The 24539-nt window shown below is 44.0% G+C and overlaps 4 protein-coding genes and 1 long non-coding RNA gene across 9 annotated transcripts in view; 2 read left to right on the top strand and 3 right to left on the bottom strand.

The window, feature by feature from the left end:
• Positions 1-3197, top strand: part of LOC134182122 (uncharacterized) — an 8475-nt gene extending 5278 nt beyond the window's left edge. The window contains exons 3-13 of one of the 5 annotated variants that reach the window (XR_009970278.1): positions 1-472; positions 530-934; positions 1117-1169; positions 1233-1345; positions 1409-1466; positions 1540-1651; positions 1707-1757; positions 2419-2526; positions 2587-2644; positions 2709-2914; positions 2975-3197. The exon at positions 1-472 is cut by the window's left edge and continues 1886 nt beyond it. Coding sequence is in view for 2 of the 5 variants with exons in the window: in XM_062649472.1 (XP_062505456.1) it covers positions 1619-1651; positions 1707-1799; positions 2419-2526; positions 2587-2644; positions 2709-2887 (471 nt within the window). In the remaining 3 variants the exon portion in view is untranslated. Of the gene's footprint in view, positions 1346-1408; positions 1467-1539; positions 1652-1706; positions 1800-2418; positions 2527-2586; positions 2645-2708; positions 2915-2974 lie in introns of all 5 variants that reach the window. The other 4 variants (XR_009970277.1, XR_009970276.1, XM_062649479.1 and 1 more) reach the window with 4 other exon arrangements.
• A 4648-nt stretch (positions 3198-7845) lies between these two features.
• On the bottom strand, positions 7846-10437 carry LOC134182845 (52 kDa repressor of the inhibitor of the protein kinase-like). The gene has a single exon (XM_062650315.1). The coding sequence runs from the start codon at positions 10435-10437 to the stop codon at positions 7846-7848; it is 2592 nt and encodes an 863-aa protein (XP_062506299.1).
• Positions 10438-13078: 2641 nt separating this feature from the next.
• LOC134182655 (uncharacterized protein K02A2.6-like) lies at positions 13079-13447 on the top strand. The gene has a single exon (XM_062650117.1). It carries the CDS (start codon positions 13079-13081, stop codon positions 13445-13447), a length of 369 nt encoding a protein of 122 aa, XP_062506101.1.
• A 4888-nt stretch (positions 13448-18335) lies between these two features.
• Positions 18336-21063, bottom strand: LOC134182565 (52 kDa repressor of the inhibitor of the protein kinase-like). Its single transcript, XM_062650022.1, has one exon. The coding sequence runs from the start codon at positions 20925-20927 to the stop codon at positions 18336-18338; it is 2592 nt and encodes an 863-aa protein (XP_062506006.1). The 5' UTR covers positions 20928-21063.
• A 2198-nt stretch (positions 21064-23261) lies between these two features.
• On the bottom strand, positions 23262-23731 carry LOC134197311 (uncharacterized). Its single transcript, XR_009972626.1, has 3 exons — positions 23669-23731; positions 23580-23602; positions 23262-23381 (listed from the first exon to the last, which is right to left on the bottom strand). It is a non-coding gene; the product is annotated as an uncharacterized LOC134197311 (long non-coding RNA).
• Positions 23732-24539: the final 808 nt, after the last annotated feature.

The raw sequence follows: 24539 nt of genomic DNA, 5'->3' as shown, positions 1-24539 counted from the left end.
AGAGAAGTGGACAATGGCTGACAGCTGAAAAAGCGTAAGCTTTGACTGTTATTCGTGAATTGATACAGAAGTACCAAGCAAGCTAACCTGCAGTTGAGTACGCGCCTCAAAAGAAATTCGGCAAGCTAGTTGAAACTGGGCAAGCGTAGGCGATCTCTCAAAGCGAGGAGTCTGTCGTAAGTAGATCGTTCCAGTCTTACTATTTTGTATTCTGCGTCTAGTTGTATTTTCCGACGCTGGCTTCTTGCGGATGTCGTCGACATTGCAATAGACGTTATACTTCTGGTCACGTGCAGGATTTATTCGAAGCTCACACATGCATATACGAATGCGAAAACAGATAAATTCAGCTTTTTAACCTCTAACTGCTATATTTAAAGCGTTCCGTCTTTGCAGAGTCTACAAAGCTAGTGTTGTATTTGCTACGGCTACTCAAACTGTGAACTGCAAAGCGTTCGCATCTTCGTTTTTTGTGAGAATACAGAAAATGTACTACCTTATTATAATATTTAAGCTTTGTCTTTTAAAGGTTGCTTATTTCGATGAACTTGAAAAATGTATACAAAATTCAAGATGGATTCCGAGGCGTTCTCCTCGCGCAACATTTGGACTGTGCCCTTTTAAGTTAAGTCTTGCCTGCTAGGGAAGGTACGTGTTCGTGCGTAGCATACGATCGAGTCGTATAGTGCACTTGTTCTTGCTTGCACAAAATCGATCAATCGGCCACAGTTAGCTCTGTGTTGGTTGAATTTGCTGAGGATGGGGAACAGCGACGGGCACGTGTCTGAGTCTAAAGTATGGAGGTTGCGGACTGACGGTGAACAAGAGGTGGTCTTCAGCTCACTAAGAGAAGGAAGCAGCGTCCTGGCTTACTGGAGTCCAAACAGAGAGTACTACGAGGCGACAGTTGTGGAAGGAAACGACTCATCACACAGTAAGATCTAGAAGCCCGTCCTGTCATGGTGTGGAGTTTGGTTTTGACGATGGCTTGTCTTCGCGCGGATTACCTTTACATTATATACTGAGATGTCCAAATGGGGCTCCACTTATAGTGCATCGATCAGGGCTTGCTGGATCATCTTCTGACAAGTTTATTTGTAACTATTTTTTGTGCAGGACACCACCAGTTTCCAGCCAAACGGCGAATAGACCTAGACTGAGATCGATCTGTAGGACATTCAGACATGGTATATAGTTGCAAACTGAAGTTGATCAGTGTAGCTGCTATCAAGGAACGTGAAGCTATGCAAGCAAGTAACAAACGCAAAAAAGGCTGATGTCATGATAAAGGCCACAGCTCAGAAGATAGAAACAGGATTCTTCTGAAATAAAACCAGCTGCTGAGGTGATAACTTGATTGTGCAAATTTCCTTTAGGGCTACTGACATTTGCTACTTCTGCATGCTAGCAAAGAAAACGGAAGGTGGAATCAACTAATGAAAAGCCTTTTGATTCTTATATTAAAGGTGTGTTTACAATCAAAATTCAAATATTTAATACACTTATTATAAAGTTGAAATCTTCTGTTTCTTGTGTAAGGCAAGAGTGTGCCAAAGTAAAGATTCATCATCCAGACCATCTCCGCCTACATCTTTCCCGAGATCTCCAGAAGGCGGAGATGGTCTGGCTACGGGAGACTACATCGAGCATGGTAGGTCAACTGTTGTGTATTCATATATCTTAATCAAATTTTAAGAATTTGTTAGACACATTCTGAAGATTATGATAATCCGGAAGTGACTGCAGAATCAGCTGATGTAAGGTTGAATCCATATTCGTACAGAGCAAATACATGTAAAGTATGCAGCTGTCTGTGTAGAGATTGAAGTGTAGATCATGTACTAGAGTGTATGGATGGGTGGGTGGATAGTGATTAGTAATGTCTGTTAGTTCTAAATCTAGTGATTTGGATGGTTGTGTTCTTCAGTTATGTGCTGTGATTACTGCACTTTTTAAGATTTCAAACTCAAAATTTTATACGTCATGGTAAACTATAGAAGACATAAGAGATCCTTTCAATGTTTGACAATCTACTTTATGATGGATCTGTACAGTTTATGTATGGATATGTTATTGTACATACAATGAAGATATATGCATGTGTAAACGTGCTATTCCAGCATTTTCTAGTCAAAGGAAGTCAGCAACAGGGTATACCTACTAGTAGATCACTTCATGTGTCGACCACGTGTAATAGAAACATGATCAACTCTTTGATATGATATATGTTTATACTTATCTCAAGTTACAGTCAAAATGGTACTGGTGATTTGTTGGATACAGTGTGTTCTGTAGAAAATTGTGTTTAGCAGACTGGTATGTATTTGCATTAATCTATTCCTTAATTCAAAGTTGATATGATCTAAAGTTGTATCCTACCTTGTGTCAGATGCATTACATATTACTTGTGTGTTTTAGCTTGGCACGAGAGAGGTATCCAAAGACCTCATTCCAACATTGCACAAAGACATGGTGGGTGTCATGAGACGACTGGACAAGATCATCAGTCTTTTGGATTCTGCAGAAGTAATGGTTTGCTTGGAGGATTTTCCAAATAAATCTTAACTATTTGTTTTGTCTTTGAAGAGAGACAAACCCAAGCAAGAGGAACAAGAAATAGATGCCTGTGACATTTCAGAAAGAGGTTGGGAACATTGTTGAGTGTCTATTGAACCAAACTGCCCTTTGATTTTACGTATTTGTAAAAGTTTATATTGGTGATCCAAGCCCTAATGTGAGGGCCAGTAAGTTGGCTGTTACCAGAGCCGTCATGAAGGCTGGTAGGAGGTCTTTGTTGGCCCTCAATCTTGTTGATATCTTGTTCAATCAGGATTGCCTAAGACGTTCAACTGTGTGTGGGTCTAGAGACTCCCCAGAGAGGCACTAGACCCTAGAAAGATCGAAGCCATAAGAAGTAATATGATTGCATCAGGCTTCGATACTGCTTTGTTTCAATAATTTTTGTGCATTGCAGGCCATTGTTTTCAAAAGTTCCCAATACACGAGGGAGAAACAGAAAAGGATGCATGGCAGAAAATGACAAAGGCCATCACAGACAAGTGTTTGCTAGTTGCCAAAAGCTCTATAGCAAATTAGAATTATGTTTGAGTTAGACTATAACAGGAATAATTTCAGGATGATAGCATTTGCAGATCTTGATTATATAATTATGGAGGTATTCTAACTTTAATATAGCATCAAGGCTAGTTCTATGGCAATTCTGGGTGAGCAACATGCGAGAATATGGAAGTCGAAATGGCGGCGAATCGAAAGCGTGCACTAAGCGAGAACGAAACGTATTAGCTGCGTTTTTGTCGCGAGTCCAACGCGAACTCGCTGTCATTTACGGAGAACCCGAGATGCATTCGCTGTAAAGTCACAGTTAAATCCAGGAGTAACTACGCTTCGAATCGCTTCGGCTAACGAGTCGTGTTCGCGACGGCTATCGTTTAATTAAGTTAACTGTCGAATTCGTTGCGAATACGAAGCGAAACTTTGCCACGGGTAATTAACATCTGTGGTAGCTATATCGTACACATATACATACATACATTTTTTTACAAAAGCCTCTAAGGCCCAGGTTCGATACTGTAATGACTAAACTTGCTATACTCTCAACAGTCACTCTATTATGTCCCTAGGTACGTCGTACTTGCTGTACTGCATACTTCATTATTCATACTTCATACTTGCTGGACAGAACTGACACTCCGGAGAGAGAGGCAATTGTATGTTAGTTCCTTGCCCAAGGGAATTTATGTATGTGACCCTCCCGCACTCAAACTCTAACCCGAAGGTTCCGGATGTTGCCAATCTCCAACTGCACACTCTAACCAATTGAGCCACATACATACATACATACATACATACATACATACATACATACATACATACATACATACATACATACAAAGGAAAATAGGCCCATTGACGCAGCCATTTTGAATTTTTGTATCGTAATTTCTTACAAACTGCTATTCCTTTCCGCCCCTCCTTTAGCACATAACCTTCTCTACTTTCGTAAAGCAACTGGTGCTCTTCGCGGTAGCCAGTACCCTGTACTTTGCTTTGTGTTGGCGTTTTTTTGAAATCCTTACGTCACAAAAAGGTTGTTCCCTATGCGCTCGCAAACCGCTGCACTTTCTCGCTTCTCTTTTAGCATGCGGCCTTTTCTCAGTTTGTAATAGCAACTGGTGACGTTTTCGGTAGTCTGTGTCCTATATATACCTAGGCGTTGCTGGCGTTCATCTGTACTCCTATGTCTACTCATTGTTGCGTCACATATTGTGACGTCACAAACGCTCTGCTGTTTTGACTAAAGCGCGACAAAAAGTTGTCCTTACAGCAAACCCGCCTGTAGACTGTCAAAATGCCTCCCAAAAAGCGCTCTCTGTCTGCTATTTCGTCAAAGGCAAAGCGACGAAAGTCATCACTGCGACAGAAAAAAGATAACGAAGCTATACTCGCCGGCTTGACTTACAGCGCCAGCGCAGTGCCTGTCGACGGATCGAAAAAGCTACTACTAAAACGTTTTCTCCAGTCAACGAAAGCAGGGCCGGATCCAAAGAGGGGGTTTAGGGAGTTGCAACCCCCTCTTTCCAATAGGCGTAGTTCAATAATTTCATATAATTTTATTAGAAAAGAGAAAATTAGTAATGCTATAAATATCTGCTACCATGTAAACACCCTCTTTTAAAAATTCCTCGATCTGGCCCTGGAAAGAGTTAACGATAAGCACCGCTGTCTTTCTCAACACGCGCTTAGCACGTGCGTCAATAATCACGTACTTCTTAAATAGTCTTATACTTTCTAACCAAGTTGTCTCCTTTTGAACTGTGTCTATGTAGGCAATGCATACCGTCATCAATGCTTATGAAAAATCATAGTTATAGCAATACCACAAGCAGTCCTTTGGCGTACAGGTTCTCCTCTATCTTGCATGTCGCCGTCATTTACTAAACGTTAGATATCTTACACTGAAGCCTACTCCTAACAACATTGGCAAAATGAACATCAAGTGCAAACATTGCGAAGCACTGACATGGAAGAAGGAACCACCAGGCACCTGCTGCAGTGGCGGAAAAGTTTTGTTGGCCGCCATACCAAAACCGCTTACCCCATTGGTCGCGCTCCTTTTGGAACAATCGGTTGAAGCGCAACATTTCCTCTCAAACACGCGAGCGTATAACTTGGCTTTTCAGATGACGTCCTTTGGATGCGATGAAATTAAAGCTCGCACCGGTTGGAATCCCTGTTTCAAAGTTTAGAGACAAATCTATCATCCTATCGGAAGTCTTGCTCCTCCAAAAAATTCTACTGCTAAATTTGCTCAAATTTACTTTGTTGGTGATGTCATGGCCAACATGATCCACGGAACATGCATGATTGACAACTACTGCTTGAAGCATTTTCCAAAGAATTTCTGCCGTGAAACTCAATGCTCGAATAACGGATCTCCACTTTATCGTCGTCCATGGGTGTCTTCGCTTAGATAATCGAATTTTATTATGCCCCAAGAGTCTAGACGCTAGAATTGTGTTAATAAACTTAATTTATTGGCCCGATCGAAGAACGGGCTACATGGCTTATGTATATATATATATATTAGAAAGTAGCTTCACTCTTAGAGCAGATGAAATCCAAAGAGCTTAAATATGGTCTTCAGTTAAATATGTCCAAATGTGAGATTTTCTGGCCTTCTGGAGACCAATCCTTTCCAAAATTTCCGTCAGATGTGAAACGAGTCGTCGAGACAAAAGGTGGTGCTGATTTTCTGGGCTCTCCTCTCTGGGGATCTGAGAACTTTTTCAATACCAGCCTTTCAACTCGTACTGACAAGATCTGGGAAAGTCAACAACGCCTGCAAGATATGGAAGACCCTTAGGTAGAATTACTTTTACTGAGATCTTGTTTGTTTTTGTGCAAACTAAACCACATACTCAGGACTGTCCCACCTGACAGAGGTCTTGGCCAATTTCAGCCTTTTGACATCAATCTACGGAAGACTCTGGAATCAATAATTGATTGTTCCTTATCAGAAAGCTCATGGCAACAAGCTAACACTCCCCATTTGCCTAGGTGGCTTGTGTTTGAGGGAATCTTCTCGATGTCACCCCGCAGCCAATCTTGCCAGTTGTAACTCTTCTCGTCACTTGGCATCTTACCTTCTGTCCATGAACAGCCAGTGCGACATGTCATATTCCAATGAGGGCCAGGTGATTGTGGTCCCAGGTGAGACTACGGCCCAAGATTTCTTGCAGCTTCATTTACCAGATAACAACCACAAAATTGATTCCACCAGTCAGCATCAGTTACAACTTCTGTTGGGCTTTGCGTTATGGTCATTACTCAAAGACTCAGCGAGCATAAGGGATCGAGCTCGACTAAATACCATTTCTGGTCAACACACTGAGGCATGGCTACGGCCAGTACCAAACCCGAACCTTGGCCTGTCCATGCCCAAAAAGAGAGTTTAGTGTTCCATTACGGATTTGGTTGGGCATCCCAATTTTCCCATTCCCAAACTCCAAGCGCTGCCCTTGTGGTAACACAGTTGATAAGTTTGGGGACCATCTACTGGGATGTAATCAAGGACAAAGCGTCGCAACAAAACGTCATGATGCTCTATGTAAAGTGGTGTATAATGCACTACTTACAGATAATTCTCGTTGTCGTAGGGAGGCAAGATGTAGCAGTAGCAAGGAAACAAGACCAGGAGATGTTTACCATCCCGATTTCGAGCGCGGTTTGCCTGCCTGTAATAGTTTAGGGTTGTTTTGGGGGAAGGCGTCATGGGGCGCCTGCGTAGTAGAGAAGACTAAGTTGGTTTTGGCGTACTCTGTTGAGTTAGACAGTGTAGAGTGCCAATACACGAGTCTCGATACTACATATTGGCGACGAGGCAAAGAACGAAACATGACATCGACGATCGGGAAAGTGGGGTCCTTTGATGGAACTCAAGATGAATGGGAACACTACGTCGAACGACTAGGGTTTTACTTCACGGCGAACAAGGTGACTGACAAAGGCCAACGGAAGGCAGTGTTGTTGAGCGTATATGGCGCTCAAACGTACAAACTCATCTGCAACCTTCTCGCGCCGCAGACATCGGATGCAGTCGAATATGACGACATCGTCAAGAGAGTTCAAGATCACGTGAGACCAAAGCCTTCTGTTATTCTACAACGGTTTAGATTTAACAGTTTGAACAGGAAAGAAGTTGAGTCTGTGGCGGATTTCGTGACGGAATTGCGTCGATTATCGACAGACTGTGCCTTTGGGGATGCTCTCTCAGACATGCTAAGAGACAGACTGCTGTGTGGGATAAATGAAGAGAAGATCCAGCGGAGACTCTTGCAAGAAGACAACTTGACATTTGAGAACGCCCTACGGATTGCCCGAGCGATGGAAACAGCTGCAAAAAATTCGCTAGAAATGCAACAAGGGGGTACGTCTTACATCAACAGCAACTCAAGCACCAGTGGCAGTACATCAGATATCAAGTAGGAGAGACCATACACCAGAAAAGAGTAAGTGTGCTCGTTGTTTGGGTTGGCATCTTCCAAGCCATACCGTTTCCAGACAGCAGAGTGTATGAAGTCAGGCCCGTAGGCTGGTCGCAGGAGTGGGGGGGGGTGCATTTGCCAACAAAGTCTATGTGGTTTCAATTAAATGTAATCGCACTGCGCTAAAGTTTTTTGTGGATTCACCACTTTGGAAACATGGTTAAAATTGTGTTTGTATACTTAGTTCACATAATTGTATTTGCAATTGCGCGGGCATTATCTAATAATACGTATCTGTATTCATAATTGTATATGTAAGACTTAGAGTTAGCAGAAAACATTAGTGTAACAGTACCGAGTCAAGTTCGAGTCTGCGAGGGTGAAGGCGAGCATAATAATCGACTACGTTGTCAAGATCTATTGGTACATCGTAGTGGATGTGAAGGAGAGCAAGATGAGACAATCTGTCCTTAGCCATGGATGCGCGCATATAGTTGTTTAGGCGTCGTAAAGCACTGGCGCTTCTCTCACATTCACACGAGGTGACAGGTATGGTACAGGCGATGGTCAAAAGAACTGAGATGTTTGGGAAGTCAATGGCGTCACATTCTTTGATGGCTTTTGCTGGTGAGCACGGTCTCTTCTCAGGGAGCATCGCCATATACCTGTTCCTCCAGCGCCTGAGTTCCGCGTCCATCAATTCAGGCGATGGCAGATCATCTCTGTACTTGATCAGCGCCTCTTCCAGGTTGACATCTTGCGAACATAAGATACTTGGTACAAGACCAAGTAGGGAAATGGCTGTGACTGCCGACTTTGAGAACTGCCGGTTGATGCTAATAATTACATGATCAAGAAAGGGAATTGCAACATTTCTCTGGAAATACTCTTGAACAGAAGCAGCTGGAATATTGCTGCGATTTTGTTGCCTTGCTGCAATGCGAGGCATTGCAATTGTACTTCCAACCTTTTTCGCCATGTCTGAACTAACTTTGTAGATTTGAGAAAAGCTGCTTTCAACATTTGCGCGCTCGCTGTTGTAGGTCCTCACAATTTCAGATATCATGTTATGCGCTTTCACGATATCAACAGCTTTGCTCTGCAGCTTTACGGTAATGCCCGAAAGGTGTGATAAGTACTGATATATCGTCACAAACACAACAACAAACTGAAAGGAAGTAACACTGGCCAGAATCTGCTGTGCTTCATTGCGGCCTGCATAGTCCCAGTCAGCATACGTAGCCCCATATTTCTCCAAGTGATAGCGGAAAGCTATCATCTCTAGAGCTTCGATCACAAATACGTACCCTTGGTAGAAGTGCTGATAAGCCGAATGCCGCTCAGCCCATCGCGTCTTGCACAGATCGATCAGTGGCTTCCTCCTCTCTTCATTGACCACATTGTGGTTGATGATCATTTCTAGAACACCACTTCTCTTTGGACTATTGAGAAAGAAACGGCTGCATTTTTTAACGCAATCGATCACATTACGTACTTCTGGAAGAGCACATGACTTGCTTATCACAAGGTTAAGGCAGTGGCCACTGCAGTGTACGTAGGTGGCTAAAGGAGCTTTATGTCTAATCCTGGCCTGGACACCCACTCGATCTGAAGACATGTTGCTGGCGCCGTCGTAGCCCTGACCACGCATAGTAGCAAGTGGTATGTTATTCTCTTCCAGAAAGCCAAAGATACCATCTGAAATCCGCTCCCCAGTAATTCTGTCCAACTTCAAAAACGTTAAAAACTCTTCTCTGACCTCTTTAGTACTTCTGTCAACAAACCTGGCGCAGATGGCAAGATGCTCAACGTTATGCGAAGTTACCTCGTCAGCAAGGATGGCGTAAAAGGGCGCAGCTGTCAAATCACCTATTATTCCCTGTAAGAGGATGTGCTTTCCCATGACTTTAATCAGCTCATTTTGTGTTTGAGGAGAAAGATAAGTTGCACATCGCATTTTAGGAATTTCCAGGTGCCTTCTTAACTCTTCATCGTGCACTGCCAGTAGCCTCAGCAAAGAAAGAAAATTACCTGGATTTCCAGGTGATTCCACACTCTCTGCGTCTCCACGTAAAGCAATGCACTGTCTGGCGCAGTACAACACAGCAGAAGCAATGGACTTCAGGACAGCACGATTACGCGCGACATTGGCCGCCCTGCGGGTGTCCGACTGTGCAGTAATGGTAGTATCTGGATTCTCCAAGGTTCGCTTGAAGTTGTCAGCTTGCTCAATGGCTTGATGATGGTATAAGCACTGCTCGTGCTCCTTTGCTTTTTCTCCTTTCTTGTTCCAATCACGAAAAGGCTTGCATACAAACTTCCCCTTGGACACTTTAGCAACGAAAATTCCACAAGCAATGCAAAAGACACCATCCACTCGCTCGCTGTAAACCATCCACGGGTGTTCTGATAGCCAAACTGGACGAAAAGCTCGGTTGCGGCCACCAATACATGTCGGAGGAAAAACTTGGTCGGCACGAGGCTTTTTGTGATTTGTCAGTAGGTTGTACTTCTCCGCAGCACCCAGAGCCTGCATGGACTTGCAGAAATCGACAGGAGACTTGGCTTTGAAAAACAATTTGCCAATATCATCCACTAAATCATGATCAGAAGTATTAGCATGATGGCATTGCTGATTGCCTCCTGCGACGGCTGCACGCTGAGCCTCGTTGTCGTAAACTTCACAGCATGTGTTGCGCAAAGACTCGACATGCGTGGCGGTAGAGGACGACCCTACTCTTTCTACACTACCACTACAGCACTCACTGGAAGTCGGTGTTAGTTGATCGTCTACTGCAACCAGCTGTGTAAAATCTGGATCAGGAGTCACAAGTTGATCACGTGCCCTTTTCGGAACTAGAAAACTGTCCAGCCGTTGACACGTAGCCGCTGCTTGCCTCCTTTTTCTACCTTTTTCCTGAGCCCGTCTCATCTACTGTCACTGTGACGAACACACACTTCTCCACGTTATCAGGTAGCAGACAGGATAGCCAAATATCTGTCACGTACTTTGGAGTTCCAACACATCCCTCGGAGTCCTTTTGCCTACTAGCCCGGACTTCTTCCGTGAACGGGTCTGGGGAGGGTGCACGTGCACCCAGTGCACCCCCCCCAGCCTACGGGCTTGGAAGTGCAAGAAGCAGAGCCATATTGCGAGAGCGTGCCGAAGTCAGTCAAATCAACAAGGAGAATCAAAGGCGGCCCACCAAATAAACCAAGAAAAGGATTTCCAGGAATCAGAAGAAATGTTAGAGACGGCAATGAACGCTGTACACATAGTGGGGCGTGGCAATGAAGTGAAGCCACTCAAGATAGAAGTTGTGATTAATCAGCAGAAGGTGGAGATAGAGATAGACACTGGGGCAGCGGTAACTCTGGTGAATGAAGTTACTTTCAAAGCATTATGGTCTAAACGGAAGGCCCTCGGTTTGCCACAAGTACAATTACAGACATATTCAGGGAAATCACTAACTTTGGTTGGTGAAACAGATGTGAAAGTGAGATATGGACAGCAAGTGGCTTCCCTGCCATTGATCATTGTCAAAGGCAAGGGTCCAAATTTGTTTGCAGAAACTGGATGCAGAACCTAAAACTGAAATGGGAATTCCATCTCCATATCACTGGTAGAACATCACACGAGGAAGGAAGGATTCAACATAAGGACCTCATCACCAAATACCAGAAAGTATTCAAGGAGAAGATGGGACTACTGGAGGGAGCAACAGCATCGATAGCAGTGAGAGCAGATACCGCACCTCGGTTTTTCAAGCCTGGACCTGTACCATATGCGTACACAGAGCTAGTCGAACAGGAGTTGAGACGGTTGAAACGAGACGATTATAGAAGCCGTTCGATTCTCTGATTGGGCTGCTCCAGTAGTACCGGTTCCAAAAAAGAACAATTCGGTCAGGATATGCGGCGGCTTTATGTTGACGATTAGCCAGGCTGCTCCTTGTGAGAAATAACCATTGCCAGAGATCAATGATATATTTGCCTCTTTAGCTGGAGGTCAGTTGTTCACCAAGTTAGATCTGAGCCAAGCTTATCAGCAAATGGCGCTGGATGAGACGTCGCAGAAGTACGTAGTTATAAATACTCACTTGGGGTTGTTCAAGTACAAACGCCTACCTTTTGGGGTGGCCTCGGGTCCAGCCATTTTTCAAAGGGTAATGGACACTCTCCTTCAGGATATTCTCATGACAGTGGTCTATTTAGACGATATTCTAGTGACAGGACGTTGTCTGGAGGAACACTTGCAAAACCTAGAAATGGCATTACAACGCCTAGCCAACTCGGGATTTCGACTAAAGCTGGCTAAGTGCGCGTTTTTGCAGAAAGAAATTAGTTACTTAGGCCATACTATCAACAGTCAGGGGCTAGCACCAGACAAGAAGAAAGTGATGGCTATTCAAGCTGCACCTGAACCCAAAAATGTTACGAAATTACGATTCTTCTTGGGTATGATTAATTACTATGGCCGGTTTTTACCGAAGCTGGCTTCAAGGCTGGCTCCACTGTACCAGCTTTTGCGCCAGAACGTACGTTGGCAGTGGAAAGATGAGCATAAGGAAGCTTTCAGACGAGCGAAGGAGGCTCTCCAGTCTAGTCAAGTGATGATACATTTTGACCCAAGGAAGGAAGTCATCGTAGCCTGTGATGCCTCACCGTACGGGGTAGGAGCCGTGCTTTCACACAGACTAAGCGACGGTACCGAGCGACCAATCGCTTTCTCATCTAGGAGCTTGGCTGAAGCAGAAAGGAGATATGTGCAGATAGACCGCGAAGCACTCGCATTGCTGTTCGGTGTGAAGAAGTTCCACCAATACTTGAGTGGAAGAGCACTTGCAATCCTTACCGATCACAAGCCATTGGTCTCATTGTTAGGAGAGAATAAAGGCGTGCCGTTGATGGCATCAGGTCGCATGCAGCGTTGGGCAATAATGTTGTCTGGCTATCAGTATAAACTACGTTATCGACCAGGGACGACAAATGCCAACGCCGATGCACTCAGTCGGTTACCTTTGTCTGTTAAACCAGAAGTGACAGAGGATCCTAGTGAATCGGTGCTATCACTGCACATCTTGTAAATGACCTCTGCCAGACCGATAACAACTGTACAACTTCGGCAATTTACAGACAGAGATGGACAACTGGCAAACTGTCAGGCATTATGTGTTGAGTGGATGGCCGAGAGAAGTAGATTCCGAGCTTTGACATTACTGGAATCGCCGACACGAGCTAAGTGTCTCGGGTGGTTGTGTACTGTGGGGGTCGCCAGTCGTTATACCTCAGAAGGCGTGGCCGAGGGTGTTGGAGGAATTACATGTGTCTCACCCGGGGGTATCTAGAATGAAAAGCCTAGCAAGAAGCTACATTTGGTGGCCGGGATTGGATACTAATATAGAGAAGATAGCAAAATCTTCCGGGACATGCCAAGAGCATCAGCGATCACCACCAAAAGCGCCTCTTAACCCTTGGACACAGCCAGAACATGCGTGGTCGAGATTACATATCGACTTTGCTGGGCCATTCTTGGGACGATGGTTCGTTATACTGTCAGATGCGTACTCTAAATGGTTGGAAGTAAAACACTGAGTTCCCCCGCAACTGGACCTACCATTCGGGTGCTACAGTTTATTTTTGCAACCCACGGACTACCTGAACTCATGGTAAGTGATAATGGCTCTGCCTTTACGAGTCAAGAATTTGGAAACTTCATGAAGGGCAAGGGAATTGTGCATATAACAACTGCACCCTACCACCCGTCCTCTAATGGGCTGGCTGAGAGGGCGGTTCAAACATTCAAGGCAGCCATGAAGCGAATGGAAAACGAACAGGAAACATTGGAAACGAAGCTGGATGAATTTCGTTTTTGGTACAGAATCACACCACATGCGACAACAGGGGAGGCGCCAGCTGTGATTCTGATGGAACGGAGATGAAGAAGCTGCCTGGACTTACTACATCCGGACCTGGCAAGAAAGAAAAGTGAAGCACAAGAGCAACAAAGAAAGGATCATGACAAATCTTGCAGTTACCGGAATCTGGAGACGGGACAAACAGTGTTTGTGCGTAACTTTGGCAGGGGCCAGGATTGGTTAGCAGGCATGATTGAGAGTCAGACGGGACCCTTATCTTTCAGAGTGAGGTTAGAGGACGGACGGTTAGTCAAGCGGCACATGGATCACGTTCGACAGAGAACGACAGAGACTAAAAGTCCAGAGAGACAAGCAATGATGGAGGACAGTCCCAACATTGGGGTAGACCAACAGCAAGGAGAAGAGAGCACAAGATTGTCAACAGCAACGAATGCTCCGGATGTCACCGAACATCAGCAAACAGAACAAGCAGAGACCGAGGCTGATCAGCAATTGGAAATGGGAGCTGCCGACGTTCCGCCTGTCCTCCGGCGTTCCGCACGGATTTCGAGACCTCCAGAGAGACTGGATCTGTAGGGTAGTAATGTGGAAACTTAGAAAATTTAGAGGGAATGGGGTGTAATAGTTTAGGGTTGTTTTGGGGGTGGCGTCTTGGGGCGCCTGCGCAGTAGAGAAGACTAAGTTGATTTTGGCGGACTTTGTTGAGTTAGACAGTGTAGAGTGCAAATACACGAGTCTCGATACTACACTGCCTACTTTGACTTATCGGTACGAAGCTCTTTACAACCGTCTTTTCTCATTCAAGCAGCAAGCCATTCAGGTGCAGCATCTGAAGCTGAAGAGATGGAGAAGGACGAACGACATCACCTAAATGTGCCCAGCACAGGCTGCATTTTTCATCCGCTCGTGGTTGAGACTCTGGGTTTTTGGACAGCTTCTAGCCTTCAAGTGCTCAAGATCATAGCAGGTAGAGCTTCATTTGAACATAATGTTTCAATTAGCCAATCTGTTCGTCATTTCCATCAGCAACTCTCTACTAGACTGTGGCGTAGCAATGATAAAATGATATTAGCGGGATGTAGTTGAGATGGTACGGCTAGTTCCTGGTAGAACCTATAAAATATATAAATATATACTATATTATATATATTTGAGCTCCTTAGTGGGTCCAGAACGCGCAATGCGCTGTCGAGCGCCGCCGCACTGATATGACTTTGTTCGTACAAGTGCAAGAGGTATTCGAGTTCCTCGATCCATGACTATGTAAACGGTACATAAAAATGTTGCGCCCTATTTAGAGAAATGAATAGGGATGTTTACACTATTGTTACGACACTGAATCTCGAGAGGTTTGTCCCGATTGTAGGAACGCCCATCCACGACGAGTGTTAGCATTGCGCTCCAGGCGCGGATCCAGGATTTTTCAAAGAGGGGGTTGCAGATTTGGATAGACCACGCCCACTTCAGTAATTTCGCTTGTATTGTCAGAAGTGCAAATAATAGCTTACATAGACCTTAGCTAAAGTAAATGGAAACCACTATGGCAACATATCTTTAGCAATGCATGTGTTATGCATGCTATAAACTCCCTAAATCATCAAAACTGTTTAACAGAGTCTAACTGCAGCATCATGCCTATACTACTGCTACATAAATGTTAAGTAAATTATGGTGCAGTTAAAATCTCTTTTAAACAAAGACGGAAGGAACACTCTCCGTGGATGATTTTGTACAAAAGCGTAACAAACTTCGTCTACCGGTGCCCGCTCTTTGTAATGCATGGCGATAACTGCTAGGTCGGCAAGACGCTCTTCTGCCATGGTAGATCTCGCATAAGTCTTCAGTCTCCTCAGCAGAGAAAATGATCTCTCCGCTTCTGCACTTGTAATAGGCAATGTACATGCTATCAATAGCAGACGATAAACATTCGGATACATCTGAGAGTCAGAGGCTCCCGTGGCCAGGAGAAGGTTGTTAGGTATGACCTTCGTGCACTCTTGCCTTCTTTTCCTTCTTTCTTGCATTTCCTGGTAGTTGCCTTGCCATATTGACTGCCACCCTTTCACTTCACTTCCTAGAGACTTCGAGAATGGAAGATCGGTTTGCCAGTGCAACATTCCATCTACTCTTTCCATTGGGTCAACATCAGAACGAACCAGAAGGGTAGGCACTAGACACAAAACTGCTTGGATATTATCTTGATCACCATTAAATCGTTCGCGCAGCTGCAGAAGCAGGGAGTCTAGGAGGGGTATCGCAACAGATCGTTTGTAGTGCTCAGTCGGGCTCTGACTACGTGTATTGCTTCGGTTTCGCTGTAAGTTCGTTTTTCTTGGAACAGACTCAACGGATCCAATACCGTCTGCGAGTCGCAGAATGTCTTGATACCACAAGTCAAAGCGGTTGTCTATATCTTGCCTTGTTGCCTCAATTCTTTCAGTTACTGAGTGAACCATTCCGTACGCAACAAAGATATCCTGGTCACGAGTCTGTCGTTTCGCTGCCAGAGCTCTCACTGCATCAAGAATTTGCTTAGTTATTGTAAATACTGCAACAGTTTGAAATGAACACAATGCAGCTTTAAGACCTTGTGCTTTAACTTTAGTGTCTCTATCCCAATTTCAACTTCCATCAGTAGATTCTGATTCTAAGTCCGGATAATCTCGAGGGGACTAAATAGCGTCTAAGAAGGTGACAAGGGCTTCATACATTTCTAAAAGACGTCCAAGCACGTATGACGCTCTATTCAAAGCGTCTTACAGAGTCCCTGAAGTTTAGTGTAAGCTGATTCAGGCAGGTACATACTTACTGTTAGCTCAAACCTGCGCTGCCTCTTCCGACTGTGTTCCAAGAAAAGGAAACCTTCATTTATGACCCCAATAATGTTTTTTACCTCTTGCACTTTACAAGATGCAGCTATAGACAAACTAAGGCAATGGCAATAGCAGTGCGTATACAGGGCCAATGGAGACTTCTCTTTGATCTTGGCTTGTACACCACTAATTCCGGATGACATCACGGACGCTCCGTCATAAGCCTATCCACGGATATTGGATAGATACAGAGACAATGACTCATGGGAAAGCAATTCCAGAATCTTTGAAGTTATTATAGACACAGTGGTTCTTTGTAAGCAAAAGAAACTGACAAAGCATTCCTGTAATAAAGATCTTCTAGAGCGGACAAGTCAACAAATCTCAAAAAGACTCCAAGAATTTCCTGGTTAGCACGAGGATCGGTCACTTTATCAGCTATAATTGTGAACGGTAAACTATTTTCTCTGACCGGTTTTGTCAGGATTTTAAAAGCGTAGATATTCAAGATTTCATTCTGAATAGTCTTGTTGGTATAACGAGCATTTTCTGGCACTAAAGAAGATGTCTTTGAAGGACGACGTTTTTTGGATAGGAGACGTAGTGTGGCTATGAAGTTACCTCGATTGACATCTTCACTAGAAAAATCAACTTTGTCGTCACGAATAGCTAGAAACTCAACAGCACTAACAATCTCTCTGATAACTGTTTTGTTTTCCTCTTGTTGATCAACTTCCTTCAACATTATTCGAGAACCTACTCTGGCTGAGGAATTTTCAAAATTCAACCTGAAAAGGTCTGCTCGTAGAGCTGCACCATGATGCATGTCACTCTCTGCATGGTGAACAAGGACATCGTTCTTTCCAAGAGCTTTGTATACGGTCCAAGGTAAGACGATAGGGCCAAAACGCCAGGCTTTGCACCCCTGGCGTCTCCTCTACCTGGCTACTCGGAAAGAGTATGCAGAACTTACAGATTCCTCCATCAAGGACTTTTCTGTACACCAGCCAAGGGAAATTCTCCAGCCATGAGTGCTAAAAGCTGAAATTCCAACTTTTCTTATTCTTTGTCACTTGATGAGAACGAAGGCGGAAAGAAGGAGAGGGTTTCCAATGTGAGTGAAGAAACTGCATCTTCTTGCTGTCAGACAATTCTTCAGCTAGCTTCCTCAAGTGGAGAATAGCACCACTTGACGCCTTTACAAGAAATCCTAGATCAATCAGATTCCCCTCCGTATCACTAGAAGGAGCAGCGACATCTACATTGCTTGCCACACCCGTTTAAACCTTCTTGTGGCTTGGATGCAAGACAGAAAGGCTTGACTCTGACGGATGGTCCTTGTCTGCATCCTCCTGATTCAAACATTGCAATTTCGCAGGCGAACTATCCTTGTCTTGCCTTTCAAGAACTCTACCAGTTACACACAGCTGGACCATTATTGATTAACACACGATATTATAAGATATTGTCATGCCAATTCTTAAATTGTTGGTGCGCTATTCAGAGAGTGAACTGCACGACAGCATTACAGTGTAACACAGCTTATAACCACTGAGTCAGACTCACTGTGACTGAGTGTTATTATTACTCTGACCGGGTACATGCGCTGGCTTTGTTGGAACATACGTTAGGACAGATCAATGCGTAGCTTGCCTATAAGTATAGGCATAGGAACTTGCAGAGGCGCCGGAGAAACACGTGCCACTTTACTATATTTGATTTTGATTTTGATTTTGAAGTTTGATTTTGGCCAAGTGTAGCTAATAGGTAAACAGAAAGTATACTGTGTAGCAGTGCCCCCTCAGTTGTAACAATGCAGTGGCGGATCCAGGATTCTCACCAGGTACAGGCGCGGTCTGTCAGGTTCGGTAATGACGTCACCAGTTAGTCACGTGTCCATGTTCAACATTTTCGCAGCTGGCCCTCTAGGAATATCTTATAGTCATCAGTTCAAATGAGGTCGAGTTTGTGATATTTTCATATTATAACTATATTTCACTTTACTCAACACATGCAAAACAGGTTGATATATAACATCAGAAAACAGAGGAGTGTGGAAAAGTAACATCACTGATTCAGAACTGAAGAAGAAATCTGATGGACCGACAATACAACCATCACTGAAAACAATGTCACCGTCACTGTGATTGTGCTTCTTCTGTTGTAGCAGTTGCATCCAGGAACAGCAAGCGTCTCAGATATGCCTTCTCAAAAGAGTCTATCACACGATCATGGTTGACAGACAAGTCCTTGTGGACAAACATGAGCACTAGCGCATTTAGCCTGTCTTGTGCCATCGTGCTCCGCAGGTCTGTTTTGATCAGCTTTAGTGCAGAGTTCGCTCTTTCAACTGTGGCTGTGGTGACGGGTATTATCAACAACAGGCGAAGAATGCAGACAATGTTGGGATATGCCACTTCATTCACAGCACCCAGCGTCTCTGTAACATTGGTTGGTAAGGTAGCAGCACCTGCATACTCCCACTTCCTCTTCCATCGGCGTATCTCGGCCTCGAAAGTTGGGTCATCAGGCAAATCTGGAGCATAAGCCTTCAGGATAGCTGCCTGGTGGTGAGGAGTGAGGCTCTGGCAGTGTTTTGGCAGGAGCAGCAGTCCTTGCACTGATGCATGGCTCATGTCAGTGAACCTACTGCCAAGTTCACTGATCATGCTGTCAATGAATGGAATGAAGACAGCTCTCCGCCAGTAGCTCTCTGGAGTTGATGCAGGATGATTGCTGCGTAGTGTCTGTCGTGCAGCTAAGCGAGGAACTTGTGGATGGTCTTGGTCTAAGACACGGGATGTAACTGCTGATGCAGAGGCGAAAATTGAAGAGAATTCTCTCTCACTGTTACTTCTGATCTCTTCTAACAGACCTAGAACTTGGTTGATTTCACCATATGCCTCCAGCACATCCAATTGCGATCCTTGCAGTAGAACACTCAGACACTTTGTGTAACCGAACAGATATGTGCAGCAGTGCAGAGCTACGATGAATGAATCTGACGTTATCGAGCGGAGGAGGCCATTTGCCTCAGTGACAGACTTCGCATCGTACTTAGAGGCAGCAGTTGGAGTGGCAATGATCTGGCCTGAAATAACTTGGAGGCAGTGGACTAAGGCAAAGTACATATCTCTGAAGTCTTTTAAGGCAGTATGCCGTTCTACCCAGCGAGTTTCACACAGTAGCTTTAGCTTCTGAGCTCTGATTGGCTTTTCACCGGCAGATGTCCGCTTGGTGTTTTCTTGTTCAACACTCTGCTCTAATGTACGTTGCCGTTTTGGGGAGTACTCGAAGAAGAGCCCAACAGCCTTCAAGTCGGAAAGCATGCAGTGAACTTCAGACACATTACAAGACTTTGTCAACGCCAAGTTCAGTTGGTGACTACAGCAGTGATAGTACTGTGCCCGGGGTACATGGTCTCGAAAATTCTTCTGGCAACCGTGAAGGTGGCCAGACATAGCACCAGCACCATCATAGGCCTGGGCTCGACAACGTGTTTCATCAAGACCAAGCTGCCTCAAGGCATTCCGTATCTCAGCACAGATGCTACTACCTGTCCCAAAGCTGCAAGCAATGAACTTAATCAACTTCTCTTCTGCCTTGTTGTCCTTCATGTATCTAAGAGACACTGCCAACTGCTCCCACCCACTTACATCTCTTACTTCATCTGCCAGCACAGCAAAAAAGGGACTCCTTTTTACATTATCCACTATTTGCTGAATTATGTCATCTGCCATCAATTTCATGAGGTCATTCTGGGTAGTTTTCGACATGTAGGTGGCATTACGAGAACAACACTCAAGGTGCTCCTTCAGGACAATATCGCCAGAATCGATAGCAAACTTCACAAACGCCATGAAGTTACCTTGAGGTGAATGATCATATGTAAGGTCATCACGGTGACCGCGCAGCGCTACACCTTCACGTGCAGCTAGTTCTAAACACCTCAGAACAGACAACAGTATACAACGATTGGCAGATACCCTTTCTGTAGCTGCTTGAGACTGCATCAGGTCTATCCTCTCAGAAGGGTGCTTGTCAGTACTAAGAAATGCCAGCAACTTGGCAGCAGCATTTCCGTGGTACTGGGTAGATTCATGCTCAGCAGCATCAGCAATAAGATTCTTCCAATCCCTGTGAAGACGGACAACAAAATTATCACCACGGCATGATCCCTCTCGATAAACGGTAGGAAATAATACGCAAGGCAAACAAAAGAGGCCTTCTTCCTTGCGTTTGCCATAGTATCCTAGCCAATCAAATTGGTCAAACCACTTTTTCTGGACAAATCTCTCTGAGTAGCCACTCTTCCTGCGCTTATCAACATACTTCCTAAAAGGCAATATTGTCTGCTCGCTTGGTTTTCTCCTAGCAATCACTTTCACCTTGTCCTCATCACTGAGTGCTTTCCCTTCCATGGCTGTAGCTACAGCCTCCAAGAATGATCCATGGTCACTATCACTAACAACCTCTGCAGTTGTCGCAACCACGTCCTGACTACCACCTCCAGACTTCATATTACCAACTCCGTCACTTACTGTCTGCACACTGTCATCGTCCTCACCAGCAGCAACCCCACTTTGACTGTCGTCCGAGATACAGTTAACACTTGTACTAGTGGCCGCATCTCTACACTCCTGGGATACTCTCTTCGCTGGCTGAAACATTTCTGCCAAGCTCCTCTGATCAGCAGCCCTCTGCTTAGGAGGACGCTTATGACCGTACATCTTTCAATGACTTCTCTCCGCCAACAACGAAAACTAGATAGTCGACCCTCCTGTGGAAAGTTCTCGCAACTTCCGTAGAACTAGTCTCGCGTAGCCAGACCTTACCCGCTAAAGCAAAGCGAAGCGAGTACTGTAGGGTCTGGCTACGCGAGGCTACCGAAGAACACTAGTAGTCCAAGACAAGCTCGTGTGCTTTGTGCCAAACTGGCGTGCTAAAGTTCCAGAGCTCGAGTTCATGCATGAAACACACGTGCACGTTAGCCCAAACGATACGTGGGAGTCGATGAAACGCGGACTACCAGTAGTCGACGACGTGTGAGGTACAGGCGCGCGCCTCTCGCGCCTATCCCTGGATCCGCCACTGTTCAATGTTTGATACTTTCAGTCCTACGCCTCTAGTAAGTACTAGCGGTCTGCTGAGTCTGTCACTGTCTAGATCACTAGTTCTACGAGAAAACCATCCGCGAGTGTAACGAGTCCTACTCATCTTTTGAACAAAGCAGGTATCATGACAAGCATGGAGAAAACTGCGCATGAGTAGTAAGCTGGTCACGTGAACCTGCAGTCACAGACTGATAACAACTCTTCTAGGGGTTTGGCTATAGTAACACGTCCCCGATCCACACACCCGTATAATGCTTGCGTGCGTTAGTGGGCTGAAGCCTCATTCACCAGTATGTTGTAATGTGACGGCAACACACTTCTTATCTGTCCGCTCCTTCTGCAACAGGAGCATGAGGAATCTTTTTGAGTCTTTTCTTTCAATCGAGAGTGAATGAGTGCTAGTATGTAGGGCTTATCTACGTACTGGACATCATCGTGAAAGAATCCGGTGAACCATGGTACGTATACTACTGCATTAATTAATTAAGGATATGTTACTGTGATTCTGAATAAAGTACAGCAGCACTAGGGTACGGTGGAGGTTCACATGCAATTGCAATCTATTACTGTACAAACACAGTAGTGTCTAATTACGTCTCTGCATAATACAAACATAGTGATATGTACCTACATTATAGCTACTACTGAAATGTAATGCTGGTCATTACCCGACACGTGAAACGTTATGGATAGTAATGCAGTCAGGTCACGTGACTACGGTGTGACCAAGCCTGTACCAGGTGTTGGTCACGCCCGCGCCATGAATAGTCCAGCCTCTTCTCAGCTTGAATGACAAGTTCAGAATGACAAGTTCAGAATGACAAGTCCAATAGTCAAGCGGAGGGTTTGCACTTTAGTGCTGTTCATTTTAGAAGGACTATCGTTAGAGCTAGAATATTATGCGATGTGGTATGGCATCGTCGGTATATATATATATATATATATATATATATATATATATATTATGTATATATATATATATAAATTTGCATTGTGTTTCCATAAGCACACTGATAACTGTTGCATCAAGTTTTCAAAAGTCTGTTGAAAAGTAATAGCACTTTTGCTAGTTGTTTTCAAAGTGATTATTCTCAAAGTTAGAAAACTTGATGGCGATCAATAAAATGAATATATGTATATTATAGCAAAGGTATATTTATTTGAAACATAATACATGCACCGGTGTAGGATTGGGAGGCTGGGGGAGGCTGAAGCCTTCCCAAACATTGTGAGCGGGTTATTGTGTCAAGTAGAAACACCACGCTTCAGTAAGTTTTTAATTCAAGTGAAACATTCAACTGAATTGTATAAGCTTAATGTGACGGTCACCATCTGTTTGATGGTTCACAGCAGTATTTAATTCTGTGTAGTGAAACTATACTTATATTATTTAAATTACTTATCAGAGTGATTTAAGATTGCAAATACATATTGAATGATTTTGAAGTTTGGTATCTGTTTTAATTCTCTACAGCAGTGACATACCGACAACACCAGTGAATTGCAAATTTTATCTACGTTACCTTGTATGCATGTGTGTGTGTGTGTGTGTGTGTGTGTGTGTGTGTGTGTGTGTGTGTGTGTGTGTGTGTGTGTGTGTGTGTGTGTGTGTGTCTGACTCTGTGTCTGTTTGTGTATACTTCTGTCTATCTGGTGTGTCTGTCAGTTTGTAGTTGTGTATCTATGTGTCTGTGTGTCCCTCTTTACTTGTGTGAACTTAGCATAGTAGCCTAGGTGAAAATGTATGAAAGTATTATAGCGTACCCTTGTACACTACAATGTATTTGAATAATATAACACTACTAGACTAGTCCTTGAATCTTGCTCTAGTTAAACACACAAAAACAGCAAACAATTAAACAAATAAAGACCAAGTCATGTCTCATTCTGTAAGTGTTAGAATTGCTTTGATGCATAGATTATACTGGTGTGGCATTTGACTGTTTGCTGCTGGCTATCAGATGGACGTTTTCTAATGTCAAACACAATTTGCCGTCTGCAACGGTTGGGTCGATCAGCATTGCTAATCAGGTAATGTAGCACTTCCTTTGGTTTTGAAAGATAGGATAGCTGTAATAAAGAAATTTAAATTGTGTGAGGGTAAGTGGTGGGTGGGGATGAGGGTGTCTGTATGCTTGCATGTATCAAAGGGAGGCCAACACTCTAACATTTATCATTATTCACCTCTTAGTAGTGAATAATGATGATTGTTGTTGGAGTGTTGGCGAATGATAATAGGGATCATACAATAATGTGTTATTTTCGAACCTGTGTTGATGGTCTTGTGCAATCTATAAAGAAAACAGCAACTAAACTATAGCAACAAATGATGAAATTGTAAAATTCATTGTCAGAACCTATTGGATCACGTGTAGTATTAATCACTTGGCAGTTTACTGTAGATTGCGTCGATTTCATTGCCTGCAACAACGAAAGCACACGTAATCATTAGCAATCCATAATATAATTTCATCTATTCCTCACTGAATTATCTATGTCACTCTGTTGTTTATCCAGTTGTCTTCGTAGTTGTCTGATTTCAAATCTTTTTGCGCCATCAGTTTCTGGCTCATCAAAGTGTTCTACATGGTTTGCAGAATTTGTGTTTGTGTCTACAGACTCAAGTGGCAGTTGTGCTGCCCTCGCCTGACTGTAGGCATAGGAATGAGCTATTTGTTGAAGTTGTTTCTCTTTTTGTAAACCAGATGTTGAAGTTGTTAGTATGCTGGATGCCCGTCTTAGAAAATCAAGACTGCTTCTACTTTTGCTCTGGAAGGTTGGTTCACACAACTTAGGTGTGACAGGGAGGAGTGATTTACTGTTGCATTGAAAGTCTACATTTGCTGCATTCTGATTGAAGTCAATGGAGGCGTTACAGCTGATTCTAGCTTTTGTTTCTCTAGTGTGAGGGTTGACTGCATCTGTGAGTTTCCGTTTCCGTCCTTGCCGGTCTTTCATTGTTGAGTTTTTGTGTCTGATGCGGTCAGCCTTTATCCCCACTCTCTTGCTATGACTTGTCTTATGTTTCTTTTGTGGTGGTAATTCATTTACTGTTTGTTCACTTTTTGCTTTTTGCTTTACTCGTTTGGCTTCTTTTACCAGTCTTCTGGCTGTTGTTCTCTTCAAGGATTTCCTGCGTAATGATGGTAGAAGCAAGAGGCCTTCTTTTGACTGTGGCATCTGCTCTTTCAATTTTGTCACAGACTGTCGAATAGCTATTGCCAGACA

This window comes from Corticium candelabrum, chromosome 1, assembly GCF_963422355.1.
Source record: "Corticium candelabrum chromosome 1, ooCorCand1.1, whole genome shotgun sequence".
Taxonomy (NCBI): domain Eukaryota; kingdom Metazoa; phylum Porifera; class Homoscleromorpha; order Homosclerophorida; family Plakinidae; genus Corticium; species Corticium candelabrum.
This window is presented reverse-complemented; position numbering and strand designations above follow the sequence as displayed.

Excerpts from the sequence above, each read along its gene's own strand:
- LOC134182845 (XM_062650315.1), bottom strand. The coding sequence starts at position 10,437 with ATGAGACGGGCTCAGGAAAAAGGTAGAAAAAGGAGGCAAGCAGCGGCT.
- LOC134182655 (XM_062650117.1), top strand. The coding sequence starts at position 13,079 with ATGGTTGGAAGTAAAACACTGAGTTCCCCCGCAACTGGACCTACCATT.
- LOC134182565 (XM_062650022.1), bottom strand. The coding sequence starts at position 20,927 with ATGTACGGTCATAAGCGTCCTCCTAAGCAGAGGGCTGCTGATCAGAGG.